This window comes from Chelonia mydas, chromosome 12, assembly GCF_015237465.2.
Source record: "Chelonia mydas isolate rCheMyd1 chromosome 12, rCheMyd1.pri.v2, whole genome shotgun sequence".
Classification (NCBI taxonomy): Eukaryota; Metazoa; Chordata; order Testudines; family Cheloniidae; genus Chelonia; species Chelonia mydas.
Genome location: NC_051252.2, coordinates 1,573,680 through 1,591,110, shown reverse-complemented (window position 1 = coordinate 1,591,110; position 17,431 = coordinate 1,573,680). Strand labels below are relative to the sequence as shown.

At 44.6% G+C, this 17,431-nt stretch overlaps 1 protein-coding gene across 1 annotated transcript in view; it reads right to left on the bottom strand.

The window, feature by feature from the left end:
* Positions 1 to 17,431, bottom strand: part of GLG1 (golgi glycoprotein 1) — a 187,538-nt gene that overhangs the window by 25,868 nt on the left and 144,239 nt on the right. Inside the window, exons 11-19 of the mRNA XM_037877969.2 lie at positions 16,378 to 16,534; positions 14,075 to 14,212; positions 12,309 to 12,395; positions 11,269 to 11,331; positions 9,866 to 9,979; positions 7,732 to 7,820; positions 6,708 to 6,825; positions 5,048 to 5,140; positions 1,130 to 1,267 (exon numbers count right to left, since the gene is read on the bottom strand). Of these exons, the coding sequence (XP_037733897.1) occupies positions 1,130 to 1,267; positions 5,048 to 5,140; positions 6,708 to 6,825; positions 7,732 to 7,820; positions 9,866 to 9,979; positions 11,269 to 11,331; positions 12,309 to 12,395; positions 14,075 to 14,212; positions 16,378 to 16,534 (997 nt within the window). The remainder of the gene's footprint in view (positions 1 to 1,129; positions 1,268 to 5,047; positions 5,141 to 6,707; positions 6,826 to 7,731; positions 7,821 to 9,865; positions 9,980 to 11,268; positions 11,332 to 12,308; positions 12,396 to 14,074; positions 14,213 to 16,377; positions 16,535 to 17,431) is intronic.

The following is a 17,431-nucleotide window of genomic DNA, read 5'->3' as shown; positions in this document are numbered from 1 at the left end:
CATGTAGTGCACAGTGATAATAAAATCATCCATCTAGATCAATGGATTGACAAACACTCTGCAGACTAATCACTGCTCTGCTGGATCCTGCTCTTACTGGGAGGGTCTCTAGTTCTAGGAGCTTCTGTGGTGTAACCTTCCGCTAGCCTTGATTATGCTACAGATTTTTTTTAAAAGCCTGGGTCCATTACCAGCTCTACAGTCAGACATTGAGCCTCAGCCATAAATGGAGCCAGGTTACTTTTTTTTATTAACTCTCCATGTTAACTCAGTGCCCTGGGGCTCCTCCAGCTATCCAGCCAAGTGTTTATTAGTGTTTAATGTTGTCTCCTGACTACAAGGTGTCAGCATTCTGATCTTGAGGTTGGTTTAATTTTGCATGCGGCCAGAGCAGCTATATGATTTTACCTAATCTTGATAAAAGTCTGTATTAGCAGTGAACTGAAAGAGTTACATCAATCTGTGTTCTTGACAACTTCTTGTCCTTTGACAGAAACGGATCCAGTGCAGAAGCAGGACAGACGAGATCCAAGTTCTATCAAAAACTCCAGCATATCAACCCCCCTTCTCCTCCAACACCAGCTGATACTCCAGGCAAAAGGTTTCAGAGTAACAGCCGTGTTAGTCTGTATTCGCAAAAAGAAAAGGAGTACTTGTGGCACCTTAGAGACTAACCAATTTATTTGAGCATGAGCTTTCGTGCATCCGATGAAGTGAGCTGTAGCTCACGAAAGCTCATGCTCAAATAAATTGGTTAGTCTCTAAGATGCCACAAGTACTCCTTTTCTCCAGGCAAAAGATTTGCTTGTACCTCAGCCTGGCATTTGGAGGCAGGGAGTGCATTTGAAAGAGGAGATCCCTGAAAGAACACTCATGCTGATTCAAGGTGATAAGTAAAATAAGACCCAGTTATGTTGTGTAAAAAAAAAGGCAGCACGGTCCGAAGCAGCCATTTTGGAAATAAGTTGTTGTAGAGAATGCGGAACTTGGGTTTTATTTTATTTTAAATAAAACCAACCCTTTCCCCCCCCACCTTGTGTCAAGCATGAATATCCTGAGAGTTCTAGGTGAGTTAACGTTCCTTGTGGTCTCAAATCCATCCTCTCACCGGTCAGCCTGCTACTGTTACCTTGATCATTTGCTTGCAGACCCTCATGAGTGTGTAGTCTAGTTCTGGATCCATCATCTCATTCTCCTGCAGTTTAAACACTTTCTGGTGACACCGGTTGCTCAGACGCTTCTTGTTTTCCTTCAAACACTCAATAATCTGCAGCAAGACAGTGTGACAACAGTTGAGAAAGGCACACCGCTTGTAAAAATCCTCCCCTCATACTTGGTCAAGAAATACTTTTGGTGTTCCCCTGTGGGCTCATTTTCAAGTATCTGTACTTGTTAAATCCTAGGCATCAGAGGCTGGAATCCCCCCTCCCCCACAAAAAATCATTAATGTTGTACTGTAGACCAGATTGTATTCAGCTAGCCACTTGTTAGTTTTAGTCAGATGGTCATGACACCTTCCTAGGCAACTAGATTTACAAAATCCCTCACTTTGCCATGGTACAGAGGGATAAACCAACTGTCACATTGTGCTCTGATGTTAGGCAGAAAAAGCTGGACACTGAAATGCTCTAATCCTCACAAAAGTTGGAAAATACTCCAAAATGCAAGTCTAATGCTGTGTGTTAGTGAGACAAGGATGTTTTTCAAAAACAGGCTGTGTGCAGTGAAAACTGACATGTAAATAGTTAAAAGAAAAGGAGGACTTGTGGCACCTTAGAGACTAAAAAATTTATTTGAGCATAAGCTTTCGTTAGCTACAGTTCACTTCATCAGATGCATGCAGTCGAAAATACATTGGGGAGATTTTATATACACAGAGAACATGAAACAATGGGTGTTACCATACACACTGTAACGAAGAGTGATCAGGTAAGGTGAGCTATTACCAGGAGGAGAGCGCGGGGGGTGGGGTGGGGGGAGACCTTTTGTAGTGATAATCAAGATGGGTTATTTCCAGCAGCTGACAAGAACGTGTGAGGAACAGTAGGGGGGGAAAATAAACATGGGGAAATAGTTTTACTTTGTGTAATGACACATCCACTCCCAGTCTTTATTCAAGCCTAAGTTAATGGTGTCCAGTTTGCAAATTAATTCCAATTCAGCAGTCTCTTGTTTGAGTCTGTTTTTGAAGGGTTTTTTTGTTGAAGAATTGCCACTTTTAGGTCTGTAATCGAGTGATCAGAGAGACTGAAGTGTTCTCCGACTGGTTTTTGAATATTATAATTCTCGACGTCTGATTTGTGTCCATTTATTCTTTTACGTAGAGACTGTCCAGTTTGGCCAATGTACACGGCAGAGGGGCATTGCTGGCACGATGGCATATATCACATTGATAGATGTGCAGGTGAACGAACCTCTGATAGTGTGGGGTCGTCCTTCAGGATAGGTTGTAGATCCTTGATGATGCGTTGGCACCCTGACAGCAGGATTGTTTGGCTATGAAGACTCCCTCCTCAGGCCCTACACTACCAGTGCTCCCAGCTATCTTTGAGACACCACTGACTTCCAGAGGAAACTACAGTCCATCGGTGATCTTCCTGAAAACACCATCCTAGCCACTACGGATGTGGAAGCCCTCTACACCAACATTCCACACAAAGATGGACTACAAGCCATCAGGAACAGTATCCCCGATAATGTCACAGCAAACCTGGTGGCTGAACATTGTGACTTTGTCCTCACCCACAACTATTTCACATTTGGGGACAATGTATACCTTCAAATCAGCGGCACTGCTATGGCTACCCACATGGCCCCACAGTATGCCAACATTTTTATGGCTGATTTAGAACAACGCTTCCTCAGCTCTCGTCCCCTAATGCCCCTACTCTACTTGCGCTACACTGATGACATCATCATCATCTGGACCCATGGAAAAGAAGCCCTTGAGGAATTCCACCAGGATTTCAACAATTTCCATCCCACCATTAACCTCAGCCTGGATCAGTCCACACAAGAGATCCACTTCCTGGATACTTCAGTGCTAATAAGCAATGGTCACATAACCACCACCCTATACTGGAAACCTACTGACCACTATGCCTACCTACATGACTCCAGCTTTCACCCAGACCACACCACTCGATCCATTGTCTACAGCCAAGCTCTACGATACAACCGCATTTGCTCCAACCCCTCAGACAGAGACAAACACCTACAAGATCTCTATGATTCTAAGATCTATGATTCTAAGATCTCTATCAAGGGTTCTTACAACTACAATACCGACCTGCTGAAGTGAAGAAACAGATTGACAGAGCCAGAAGAGTACCCAGAAGTCACCTACTACAGGACAGGCCCAACAAAGAAAATAACAGAACGCCACTAGCCGTCACCTTCAGCCCCCAACTAAAACCTCTCCAACGCATCATCAAGGATCTACAACCTATCCTGAAGGACGACCCATCACTCTCACAGATTGTGGAAGACAGGCCACTCCTTGCTTACAGACAGCCCCCCAACCTGAAGCAAATACTCACCAGCAACCACACAACACACAACAGAACCACTAACCCAGGAACCTATCCTTGCAAAAAAGCCCGTTGCCAACTGTGTCCACATATCTATTCAGGGGACAACATCATAGGACCTAATCACATTAGCCACACTATCAGAATCTCGTTCACCTGCACATCTACCAATGTGATATATGCCATCATGTGCCAGCAATGCCCCTTTGCCATGTACATTGGCCAAACTGGACAGTCTCTACGTAAAAGAATAAATGGACACAAATCAGACGTCAAGAATTATAACATTCAAAAACCAGTCGGAGAACACTTCAATCTCTCTGGTCACTCGATTACAGACCTAAAAGTGGCAATATTACAACAAAAAAACTTCAAAAACATACTCCAATGAGAGACTGCAGAATTGGAATTAATTTGCAAACTGGACACCATTAACTTAGGCTTGAATAAAGACTGGGAGTGGATGTGTCATTACACAAAGTAAAGCCATTTCCCCATGTTTTTCCCCCCCCCCCCCCCCCGCACTGTTCCTCACATGTTCTTGTCAACTGCTGGAAATGGCCCACCTTGATTATCACTATAAAAGGGTCCCCCCCCCCCCCCCCCCCCGCTGATAATAGCTCACCTTACCTGATCACTCTCGTTACAGCGCGTATGGTAACACCCATTGTTTCATGTTCTCTGTGTATTGTGACAAAGTTCCTGCTCTACCTTGGTGGGTCTTGCGCCTATTGGCAGATTTGCTCGCCTTGGAGCTTCACGGCAGCCCTCAGCTTGGCCGTTTTTCCGAACCCACAGTCCAGGTCGACTCCTCCTGTGTCTGACCAGGAGTTGGGAGGATTTGGGGGGAATCCGGGTTCCAGCCCAGGGCCCTGTGCAATGCAGCTGTCTAGAGTGCCTCCTGGAACAGCTGTGCGACAGCTACAACTCCATGGGCTACTTCCCCATGGCCTCCTCCCAACACCTTCCTTATCCTCACCATAGGAACTTACTCCTGGTGTCTGATAATGCTTGTACTCCTCAGTCCGCGTTCTCACTCTCAGCTCCTAGTGCCTCTTGCTCCCAGCTCCTCACACGCACACCACAAACTGAAGTGAGCTCCTTTTTAAAACCCAGGTGCCCTGATTAGCCTGCCTTAATTGATTCTAGCAGCTTCTTGATTGGCTGCAGGTGTTCTAATCAGCCTGTCTTAATGGTCTCCAGAAGGTTCCTGATTGTTCTGGAACCTTCCCTGTTACCTTACCCAGGGAAAAGGGACCTACTTAGCCTGGGGCTAATATATCTGCCTTCTATTACTCTCCTATAGCCATCTGGCCCGACCCTGTCACAGTATACAAAATCTTCCCACTATATTTTCCACAGCATGCATCCAATGAAGTGAGCTGTAGCTCACGAAAGCTTATGCTCAAATAAATTTGCTAGTCTTTAAGGTGCCACAAGTACTCCTTTTCTTTTTGCGGATACAGACTAACATGGCTGCTACTCTGAAACCTGTAAATAGTTAAGAAGCCCATCACCTGTGCATTGCCATAGGGCACATTCGGGCAATTGTTCTTGATGTCACTCTTACAAGCTTCATACAGCTCTGGTTCAAGTCGAATATCCTCAGTCTGTAAGATAAGTAGACCCAGGAAAACAAACAGTTAGCTAACTCAATCAGAAAGTCAATTTGTGTTTTATCCAGGAACTACAGCATATTCACAACAGCAAACAAAGGAGGCACTGGAGTATCACAAAAGATAAGTCTTCAGTGCTTAGAAGTTAATGATCTAGTGGGTAAGAATGATCAGTGCTGAAAAAGTCACTGAGTTGTCACATGTCTAGGTACTATCTTGAATGCACATCCCACTCTGGGTACTTTTCACTGGCTACCTTTCCTTGCAGGACTGACAATATCTGGCTCCCTTGTTCCACTCACAGACGTCTGTCACTTATATATATTCTGTCACTTATGTATATTCACCAGCTTCATTTTCCACACTTACCTGATTGTATGTCTGAATGATCCTGGTCAGGGTAAGTGGTGAAAGCCAGTGAAAAATCAGTTTTGCAAATCCATGCAGCAGATCAAGATACGGTCACATCTTACAGCTGGCTGTGGGTTTTAGGGTATGTCTACAACTGCCCACGTGACAGCACGGCCATGGCAACGCTGTGACGTGCGCAGCGTAGTCACGCTTTATTGCCGGGGGAGAGCTCTCCTGGCGATAAAAAGTAACTACCCCGAACAAGGGGGGTAGCTTTATTGCTTCCGGCAATAAAGCGCTGTCTATACTGGTGCTTTTCAGCGCCAAAACTTTTCTCCCTCGGGGGGGGGTGTTTGTTCACAGCCCTGAACGAATGAAGGTTTAGCACTGAAAGTGGCAGTGTAGACACAACCTAGGAGTGAAATTCTATTTTACACTGCTTTACTAAAGCAATTGTTTTGCATTTAAACTGAGGTCACACAGAATACTAATAATGAGTGGGGTTTCCTTTCTCTCTCTAAATGCAGGGTTCCTCTACACCAGCGAAGATTCCTCCCTTTCCCTCCACACCAGGGTCCAAGACAGCCAACATCCTTCTGATTGAAGATTAAAGGTCAGAACACTGATGGGAACACATCCTGGTGTGCTCATTAACTGAAGGTGCTGCTCAGTGATGCAAGGCATTCACTCCCCCCGACCAACAGACTGAGCGTGCTGCCTCTGAGGATGCTGGGGATGGTCAGACAGAGCTTCACCATTTACACAAAATAATGTAGGGGGAAAAGTCTTGTGGCTCTATTAATGTAAATACTACCAATGCCAGAGAAGGAGGAGGTAGCCTACTCTAGAGAGGTTTTAATCCTTGCTCAGCCACTGATTCAATGGGTGGTCTTGGACAAGTAACTTCATCTCTGTGCCTCAACTTCCTCATGTGTAAAATACAGCTCACACTGTCCTCATGGGGGCTAGAGGGAGTCAGTGGTTGTGTATTAAGAGCTAGGTTCAGGCAGCCAGCATCAGAACACTAAGTCATCACTGTGAGTCTGAAAGGCAACTGGGTTTGATGTGTTGCTTTAAAAGTTGTCCCTTTCAGCTCTCCAAGTAGGAAGTGGGTTAGCTGTATCTCATGAGCTTAATTCGTTTTCCAAAGTATGCAAGAGAGGAAACTAATATTGGAAAATAGATGCTCAGGAGCCCCATGCATACTTACCATCTCTAGCTCCTCGACGCGCAGCTGTTTGCGGCACTTCAGAGACACCCTCTGCTCCCTGGCATCCTGCAGTGTGTCATTGCGCACCGTAGTGCTTAGACAGATCACCACATCCACCCTGCAGAAAAGGAAACCGGTCCCTATTTATACACATGCCTTGTACACCAGGCCAAAGGCTAGCGTTTGAACACCATGTCACCAAGAAGCAAAGTAACTTGGTAGCCTAGGACACTCAGGAATGCCATGTCAGCACACAGTGCCTGTGCATTTGATCAGAAGGCAGAACTAGCCCAGGCACGATCGGATGAGAGAGTAACTGGACTGCAGATTAAAACAGCCAGCTTGAGGATTTCTAATCCCGAATCCAGACTCGGGAGCTTGGTTCTGTAGAGGACACTATAAATGCAAGCACAGGGGGGCTTGTGTAAAATCCCACTGAAAGCCTGGGACTTGTGCTTCAATCATGTAGCTGCTTTTGAAAAACCCACTCTCAATGTCACGGGTATGGTTCTCAAAGTAAGCATATGCGTGCTAGAGGAAGAGTGACTACGCCAGCTACAATATGTTGCATAAGGCAAGAGTAAGCTTGTGTTCCAATTCACATTTTTATCATCAATTGTTCGTAGATCATATTAGACCATTAAAACTTTTCTCTTCTGAAGAGAACAAGCCTGCTGGAAATTTGTGGAGCTTCTCCCTTCGTCAGCTAATCAACAGAGTCTCCTACCTCTCAGGAGTAGCACAAGACAATAGACAATGGAAGTGCTTTAAAAGTCTGGGATATCTGCCTAGTCTTAAGGCCATTGAACAGAACAGCAAGATTAGAAATTTGCAACTAAGGCGGAAGTAGTATTTTCCTAAAGAGGAAGCTCCTCCATCGTAAACGTTCGCCGCATGCAGTCGAGCAAAGCGGAACAGGAACAGTGATTTTCACTGGGACAGGCTAACACTTCTGGCAACAGAGGCAAAGGAATGTTGTTTGAGGACTTCATTACGTGTTTCTAGTCACTCAGCTGCTACGTACTTTTTTTTGATGTTGGGGCAAAGTTTCAGCACATCCTCCTTGCAAGCCATTTTAAATTTGTATGAGAACCTGAAATCCTTCATTTGAACCTAAGAGAACAAGAAGCAGACAATAAAAGGAGTACATCAAAATAAGTTGAGACACTAGGCTTGCTTAAAACAGCATATTCCATACCACCTGAATTGCCATGCTCTATTAAGACAGGGTCAATACATTGTGTACCTGATGCAATTCCACTGACCAGAAGCATGGGCCCCCTCTGGCCAATTTCTCCTCTTTACCCTTACCCCCACACCTCAAACAAGGTGAACCACAATCTCAAGGCATCCTTACTACAGAAGGAGTCTCAAGGAGTGACAGGTTTGCAAGAGCACCTCATAATTTGCCTAACAAAATCTGCAGCAGCCTCAAGCTTTCCTGGGGCAGCTGCCCCTGCTGACTATTCATCACTAAGGCTAAGGTTTTGTCAGAGATATTTTTAGTAAAAGTCATGGCTAGGTCATGGGCAAAAAAGAAAAATTCACGAAAGTCACAGACAGGTCACAGCTTCCATGAATTTTTCTTTTACTAAAAATATTCCTGATAAAATGGGGATCAGTGGGTCCCCACACCGCCTGAAGCAGAGTAACCGCACGGAGGCTGTGGGGTACCCCTGCTGCCCACAGTTCCAGGGGCCTGCCGTGGCCAGGAGCAATAAGGGGTCCCCGCCCCCTCCAGGCCCCGATGGGCAGCGCGGGAGCCTGAAGCTCCCAACCACCGCAGGCTGAAGTCACAGAGGTTGCTGGAAGTCACAGATTCCGTGACTACACTGTAGCCTTACTCATCACCAGCGACATACTGATCATGATCCATAAACGTCAGAATTGCACTGACGGAGGGTTAAGAAGGTGGCAAGGAAACGGAGAGCTGACTTTTAACCACCACGAATGCCCAAGAGGTATCAGGGACCCAAGTATTCCACGACTGCAGAATTCACCCAGAATTTAGCTCCAGTATCTCAACTTTCATTGTTTAAAAGGTAAGTTTCTAGCCCTGACAGTTGGGAAGGTCACCTCAAACATGTACGAAGTGCAAGCCACTGCAAAGAGCCTGAAACAACAGCTCAGAGGTGTGAGCTGCCCTAGTTCTCTCACCTGGGGCACCCCATGGACTCTGGATACCACGGGATTATTTTTGCTATGACAGAGAACTGTAGCCAGGGAGCCAGATGTGCAAACTGGGCAGCTAGGCTGCCGAGAGAACAGAATCATAAAATATCAGGGTTGGAAGGGACCTCAGGAGGTCATCTAGTCCAACCCCTGCTCAAAGCAGGACCAATCCCCAATATTTGCCCCAGATCCCAAATGGCCCCCTCAAGGATTGAACTCTCAACTCTGGGTTTAGCAGGCCAATGCTCAAACCACTGAGCTATCCCTCCCCCATATAGAATCTCAGGGTTGGAAGGGACCTCAGGAGGTCCCTCATCTAGTCCAATCCCCTGCTCAAAGCAGGACCAATCCCCCAATTTATTTTTTTTTAAATGCAGAGTAGCACCCAAAGCCTAGGGAGCTGAAAAGAATCACCATAGAAGCTGATTACAAGGTCCCCACTTCCCTGCCATGCACAGAGCAGGACAAAGACATTCTCAATCGGGCTGCTCAAACAACATTGTAACTGCTGAAGCCCACGGAGCCGAACCGTCTGGAGAACAGAGTGAAAAAATCCATCAAATAATCACTGCTGAAAGTAATCATTGCTGAATTATCAATCCGTGTTTTCAACCAAGAGCCACAGTTGTGTGGGGATAGGTGTGGGAGGGATGGGAATGCTGGGTATTTCATAGAGACACAATGAATTAATATTGCCATAGAATTTGTTCCTACTGTGCTACAGAATACACCGGGCCCTGCCTCAAAGAGAGACAGGGAAGGGGCATCAATGGAATTAGAACTAACATTCGAAAGTGAAAGTTTATGACTAGATGTACAAATAGTGACATGAAATAAGGGATCAGATTTATGAAGTGAATTCACAACAGCTGGACTGGGTCTTGGATCATGAAGAGGGGCATGATCAGAAGTCTCCCACCCACCTCTCCCTGGACAAAGTGAGATGTTACAAGGTATACGGTGTGGGGAGGCAGGTAATTGCTCACCAGCTGGAAGTGAGTGACTCCAATGGCGCACTTCTCATTCATCTCTTTCTGGTGCTTGTTCTGAATCAAACATTCCATCAAGTCCCCAGAGTCTATCTGGTTATCTGCCATCTCCTGAAGGAAGGAAGCAGGGACAGGCTGTTACCCCCACTTCAGAAATGGGTTACCCTCTTGAAAACATTCCCATTCCACCATGCTTTTTATAAATCAACCAGGCAATCAAATGACCACTAATAAGAATTCAATGCAGTGAAATTAACAGCTCTTCTCTACCTTGAACTTGAGCTCATTATGTGACCCTGTGTGGATTAATTAACATTAATCCTTCTGTAGATACTTAGTCACACATCTCAGAGTGGAATGCTCTCAAAGCAGCATGAACACCCCCTCCCTCCCCCCCCGGCCAACACCCATGGTAAGAACTTTGTAACTAACAGATGTGAAGCTACCTGCTTATCATAAAGTGTGACTAATCAATACCACAGAGTGATGCAGTAAAGATGAGAGGCAGCAAGAGTGTCAGGAAGGGAGCAGAGCCACTGGGGAGTCTGCTATTGTGGAACTGGGGTTCTGACCCAATATAAAACAGTAATATTTGAATTACAGGGCAATTTCATCTAGAGGTCCTAGCTCCTGTGACAGGGCTTATGATAATAGCAGAAGCCCTGGATGGAATTAAGAGCCTTGGGATTCAGCTGGCTATTCGATATATAATTCATCTGTCTAACCTGTTTTTTTTAGTTCTGTGAACAATCTGACTAGGGTTCAGATGTGTGTATTTATGACACCCCTGTACACACACATGGGCTGAAAACAGTTACCTAGTCCTAGATCATTAAATTATTGTAAGGCAGGGGTCGGCAACCTTTCAGAAGTGGTGTGCCGAGTCTTCATTAATTCACTTTAATTTAAGGTTTCGCGTGCCAGTAATACATTTTAATGTTTTTAGAAGATCCCTTTCTATAAGTCTATAATATATAGCTAAACTATTGTTGTACGTAAATAAGGTTTTTAAAATGTTTAAGAAGCTTCATTTAAAATTAAATTAAAATGCAGAGCCCCCAGACTGGTGGCCAGGACCCGGGCAGTGTGAGTGCCACTGAAAATCAGCTCGCGGGCCGCCTTCGGCACACAGGCCATCGGTTGCCTACCCCTGTTGTAAGGCAATATAACCCAAGCTGCAGTTCTGGCATCACATACAGGGCTTGGGTGTTCTCTTAGCTTTTATCCTTAGGCAAAACAAACATGCGGCATACATACATCACTAATTGCATCTATTTACATTAGCATTCACTCTGATGCCTGGGTCTGGTACTTCCAATTATGCTTGAACAATGAAAATTCTAACCTTTCCAACACCCTCTCATTTCCCTAGGGGTCCCAGACTATCATGAAGAACTTACATGACAGAACGTCTGAATGATGGGCTCACACGCTCTCATCAGCAAGGCTTCAATCTGAATATCCTGCAGAAGAGACATGCAACATTCAGCTCCCATAACAACTGCACAGCAAACAGCCATAAGGGGAAGGCTCTGTTCATGCATTAAAGGTTCTGAAAATTGTGCTCCAAGTCAAGCTGTCCCCTGAGTTTATGGTATTTTGTTCAGATGAAATCCAGACAGCTTCACCCTTTGGCACTGGTGGTCACGCGGCGTGCTCCAGCCAAGTGTGGGTGAATGCTGGGAGAGCCTTCCAGGTTGTGGGCTTGGAGCAGAACAGCTCTCCACAGAGCTGGAGAAGCCCTTACCACTCAGATAATTCAGCCAGCTCAGTCTCGCTAGGAGGAACTCATTCCAGAGACACTACAGTGATAGGTGCCACACAGCAACCTAGACACCTGGAGATTAGTGGCCATTTTCAGCAAAATGCATTCGAAGCGTGGAAAGGAAACAGCCCCTAGAGCAGAGAGCGTCTCGGATGTAAAGCAGAGCCAATGATTAGATGGAAAGGCACTCAATGAAAACGTGGGCTGCTGCAAGAAGTGGTGCAGTCGACTCCATGGATGATGCTTTTCCCACCACTCACTGCCTAACATTGCCTCCAGCAAAACACTAGGTGGGCGCTGTGTGCTGCTGGAACTGCTTTCAGAGAAGGCCAAAATCTGAGCTCCTGAGCGTATTTTGGTCATTACAGCTCTTGTGTTCCTTTCTGCAAGAGTACAGGTGTTAGCCCCAGTACCCTGGCCACATTCATTGTGGTGCTTGCACTGAGCGCATCTCAAATCCCAGCTGTTATTTCATTTCCCTACAAAAACTTGTGCAGTACTGACACGGGATGACTTGCTTCACCTTAAAGATGGTTGCATTTCTGTGGTGGGTTGATGACATATCAGGAACTCACCACAGAAATGCTATATATATTTTTCCAGGATTGGTATGAGGGCAGCTGGACATGCTTTGTTACAGACTCTTCCCTTTGTGCCAGGCTGCAAACTGCTTACCTCAGACTCCAACTCAGTAAGGTTTCCAACTATGTCTCTGCAATCAACCACTAAGTCATCAAGATGGTCCTGGAGGCATTCAAGTTCCTACAGAGAGACAAGTCATCTTAATATGTGACAAGATACTGAAAATTCAGAGCCCTGTGACAGAGAAATTATGATACATACAACATCTTAGCAAGTAAAGGATCCCTAATGTTCACTGTACCCTACCTCTGCCTGCTTTCTGAGAACTAAACACTGCTTCGGAAAAGTTCCAGTTGTTCAGATCAACTCAAGATTGCAAGAGCAACAAGGTGTTATGCTAGATGAAGGGCCTCAGCTATAGAGTAGCTTGGAGACCAGTCTTGCAGGACTGGTGGATTAGATTATACTAAAATGAACATGCAAAATCTTTAATGTTTCATGTTTCTTGCTCTTTTGGTGCTTGCACTAACCATCCAGTGGCTTCCCTGCTCATTTCCTTAGTAAATTCATAAGTGCTGGGGATGCTGGTCTTGATGCTTTACAGATAGGGTAAGATGAGGCACACAAGAGAAGTGATTTGCACAAGGGGAGACACAGCAGCAGAACTCAAACTTCTAACCCCCAACCCTTTACTGTTCTAGATCGAGGTGCCTCCCACAGCCAATGAGCTAAGTGAAAATGATGAAAAATGTTTATTTTGATAGAGGTTTTTTCACCACCCTGAAGACAAGATTTTCATGTTTTCAATGCAGATGGTCTTGAATCCAAGGACAATTCTGAATTTGGGATATGTTGCATTTTTCTGCTTTAGAGAGGAAAATATCTCTGGATGAAAATGAACCTCTGTCCACTCAGTCTTATTTTCTAGTTGAAAAATACTATTTTTTTTTTAAAAAGCTAATCACATTTTGAACATACAATGTAAGCACCTCTTAATTTTCAAATTTAGTTTAAATGTTTTGCAAAAATCAAGTTACAGACACTATCAGCAGTGACTGGGAATGCCCTTAGGATGGAACACCACATGCTGGAACGTTTTGTCTGATGGTTTGCTCTTAGTTTGATAGGTATAACCTTCATACATGGACGAACATCCCAAACTACCAAACAGGGGTGCTGGAACAATTTGTATAGTGGGGGTGCTGAGAACCATTGAACCAAACTGTAAATCCAGTGTATGAGGAAATCATTTCAGGCCAGGGGGTGGGGCAGCACCCCCAGCACCCTTAATTCCAGAACCTATGATACCAAAACCTATCAGTGAGAAACCCTTCAAAAAAATGAGTGAGGTGCTCTCTTTCGCATACACTAATTAACAGCTCTCTCCCCAGAGCTATGCTAGAGCACAATGATTTAATATAAAAGAACTATCTGTTGGAGTCTCATTAAAGAGCAGCAGATGAATTTCACTCTTTTCAAACACAGGAAGCACGTTAATATTTGCCAAACGGAAATGGGATAAAGTTTATGGGGAAAATAAATGTCAAGTTTGTAACAGGATATTACAAATATGAGTTGAAAAAAGATACTTGCTATATCAAAGGAGAGCCCATGGTGTTAACTATCACTTCATATTAAGCATTCAGATCTCTTTTACAAAGCAACTTCCAGAGCTGTGTAGTTTCTTCTTCACAGACATTACTGCCCATGTCTTTTTGCCTATTATATATTTTATTTATTAAAGTGCCTGGGAAATTTACAAATTGTAATAAACTATAAGCTATGAACATAAAGAATCAACACCTGCCAGCAACAAAGGGGTTCCTTCATCCCCATACAAAAAGGCATTTGCACAGTACCTGTCCTGTCTCTGTTTTTTCACTGCACCATTTCCCCAGGTCGATCATGCACTTGTCCTGGAGGGCTGGATCCAGCTTCACATCCATTGCACGCTGGTGAAGGATTCGCTGTACTTCTGCTCTGCACTCTCGTGACAGCTAAATGGGGAGCAGAGAACAGTTTAAAAGGGACAAATGTGCAGCTCTGACCTGCTATATTGCAAACTGATTTGTTCAGTTACTATTAAATGATGTGCCATGGAAAGTGACAAGAAATTTCTCTTCTTCCTAACCTCCAGTGAGAGAGCATCAGCCCCACAATAAGCTTGGCCTCTACCAGCCAGGTGGTCTGAGCTCCAAAGGTATCCTCAATTCTGGCTTTCCTCATTGCTTGGAGAGCATATTCCCCTAGGGATGGATACTTTGTTCCGTGGTCTTTATGGCATGTAGTATTCAGCAATGAACATTTTACTGGAAGCTAATATTCACTTGGCTTTGGAACTAAATACCAGAACAGGCCTCTAAGTTGGCAAACAGGACACCGCTGCATTACACAACAAAAGAGGTTTTCTATTTTTTGAGGACTATGTCTGAATCTGGAGACACTCATAACTCAGTGGTGGCATCAGTTTATGAAGGACAGCCCTTATCCTTGCACAGTGTGTCCTGTCACTTCCTTTAGGCGAGTCCTATATTAGCATAACAAGGATAATGATGTCAAGACTGAAATAGAGGGGCAAACTGTGGAAGGGTTCAGGACTGCAACAGCAGGAGGTGATGCTGGTGAGGATTGGGAGGCTGCAGTGCTGAAATAGCAAGATATGCTGCAGCTCAGGTGTGAGACGCACTGGCAGAGCTATAAGAGGTCTTAAACCTGGAACAGAATGGAGTATTGAAAGTTACATAGAACATTGTGAGCACCACTTATTGGAAATTAGGTAAATACCATGTGGGATATTTATATAGGCAAGTATTGTGGGCAAAGCACAGCTCTAATCAGTGGGATCAGTCTTTCATTAACACTGAATTGCCGACACACCTGCTCCCCACATATAAAGAACTTTTCTCCCGTAACTGCCACATCATTTGCAGTGGCATGAAATTTCTGTGGTTAGCACTAATGTAAAATGCATTACAACGAAAAGTTCAGCTCATGGCACTAAAAGGCTGAACTGGAAACCACCGAATAAAAAATTCATTCCCTACAAGGAAGGAACCTTTGATCAATATTTGACCTCCCCATCATAAGACAATTTACATCAGGCTCTAGAGCAGGGGTTCTCAAAATGGGGGTCAGAACCTCACAACCCCATAAGGGGTCATGAGCTGTCAGTCTCTACCCGAAACCCTGCTTTGCCTCCAGCATTTATAATGCTGTTAAATATATAAAAAAGTGTTTTTAATTTATAAGGGCGGTCGCACTCAGAGGCTTGCTGTGTGAAAGGGGTCACCAGGACAAACGTTTGAGAACCACTGCTCTAGGGAATCATTTCGTAAGCAAGATTGTTGCATAATCCCACCAAAGATCACTGGAACTGCATCCTACAGCGCAACCACCAAAGAAGCAAATGGAACTTTGAGCACCAAAATGTTTCCAAGAGGCTCAGTCCCTCAACAAAGACACTAGAGGGCAGCAAACTCAGCACAAGAACCCACTGAACAGCAGTAAAACGTTTCTGAAAGCACATATCCAAGGAGGAAAGCCGCCGTGCAGTAAGTCAAATCTTTACTGTGCTCTAGTCATAAATTTTACTGGGAAATGCATTATGGTTTCTGCTACCTAGGGTTAAAATAATAATCTATGTCACTACAGAGACCTTCTTAATAGATTATGTAAACCAAAGGAAGTTGCTTTGAACTGACTCAGGTCTTAATCTGAGAATAGATAGCCTGGCCTTTATGACAGCGGGACTTTTTGTATAAAAGCAGTCTGGCAGCTAAGTGGCTGGAGCACATGGCAGTCTAATGATTTGCTAGACGCCTTTACATAGTGTCTATGCACAGATTTAAACACAGCACTCTTAGGTCTCAAGCTTTGCTGCAACTCCTTGGACAAATGCCTCAAGGTGGCAATTCTGCTGGTAAGACACCACATTTCTCCTTTTTCTACTGAAGTTCTACTATAGACATTAGAGGCATGTCCATGGAGGAACACAGCTGGTAAAGATCTTTGCATTGATGCAATAAATATCTGCAGCAACTGCCTTTTCGAACTAGTTTTCAGTAGTACTGACTGTCAAGGCAGCATGACTGATAGCTGAACATGCATCCGACTCTGACAGATCACCAATGAAGAGAATGAAAAGTTAATGTTGAGTGCATACCCTCCTTCCCTGCTCCTCCGTGCGGTAGGCATGTCTGTACAAGCAGGAAAAGACAGCCCCTGTAGGCATCAGGTCACTAGTAGTCTCATTCCAGCCATGGGTATGACAGAGTCGAGAAGCATCTCCCTGACACTTGCGATAAAGGACTGGATCCAATCTGTAGAAGAAAAAAAGGAAGCCAACATCATTACCACAGCACCTTCCACACCCCAACACCTACCAAATGCTTTATACATTTTTGGATACAGAAACCACAGAATGCTTATGAAGTGGACAGATCCACTATTAACTGAACACAGCAAAGCATGAGAACTCTATAACCAAACCAACAGGCTGGCAGACTGTATAACACTCAATCTGGAATCAAGTCCTTACTCTTGCAACAAATGCTCTGGTACCACTGGTGTCTACAGGTAGTCCGGATCTTGATTTTATATCTTCTCCCAAAAGTGGCCACCTCCAGCAGCACAGTCTCCCATAACATGCAAGGGGATTGCTCTAGTACAGACTCATAAGGAAGTCACTGAATGAATCACCCACATCACTTCCTGAAGCACCCCCGTTTTCCCTTAAGATCTCCCATCCCTATGTTGAGGAGGCCTGGCAATGCTTAGTGCACGAAATCTGAGAAAATCAGCTCCCTGAGGTAGTATGACAGGCGATAAAGCAAAGCAGAGTACACACTAGATTTGCCTAAAGAGCACCTCCAATGCCAGTACCATTATTTCCATTTTGAAATAAGTCTCAGTTTTACAGGAGACAGATTTAGTTCCAGTTAACCAAAGTCAGTTCAGATTTGGGTGACAGGGCAAAGTGAAGCCTCAGTGTCCCTGCTTTGCACACATGGAATCTGCTCTTGGGAGGAAATGTTTAATTATATTACACCAAAATGAGAGATTGGTACTGTGAGCCTCTGGAATGGAAATGTAGTGGCAGAGAGGGTTAGTGGTGAGGTTTATAAATAGCTTCAGGCCTTCATGGCATTTTCAGAAGGACAGGGAGGAGGAGGAGATTTGTAGAGAAAACAGTTCTGCAAACACTTGCTTTTCAGAAG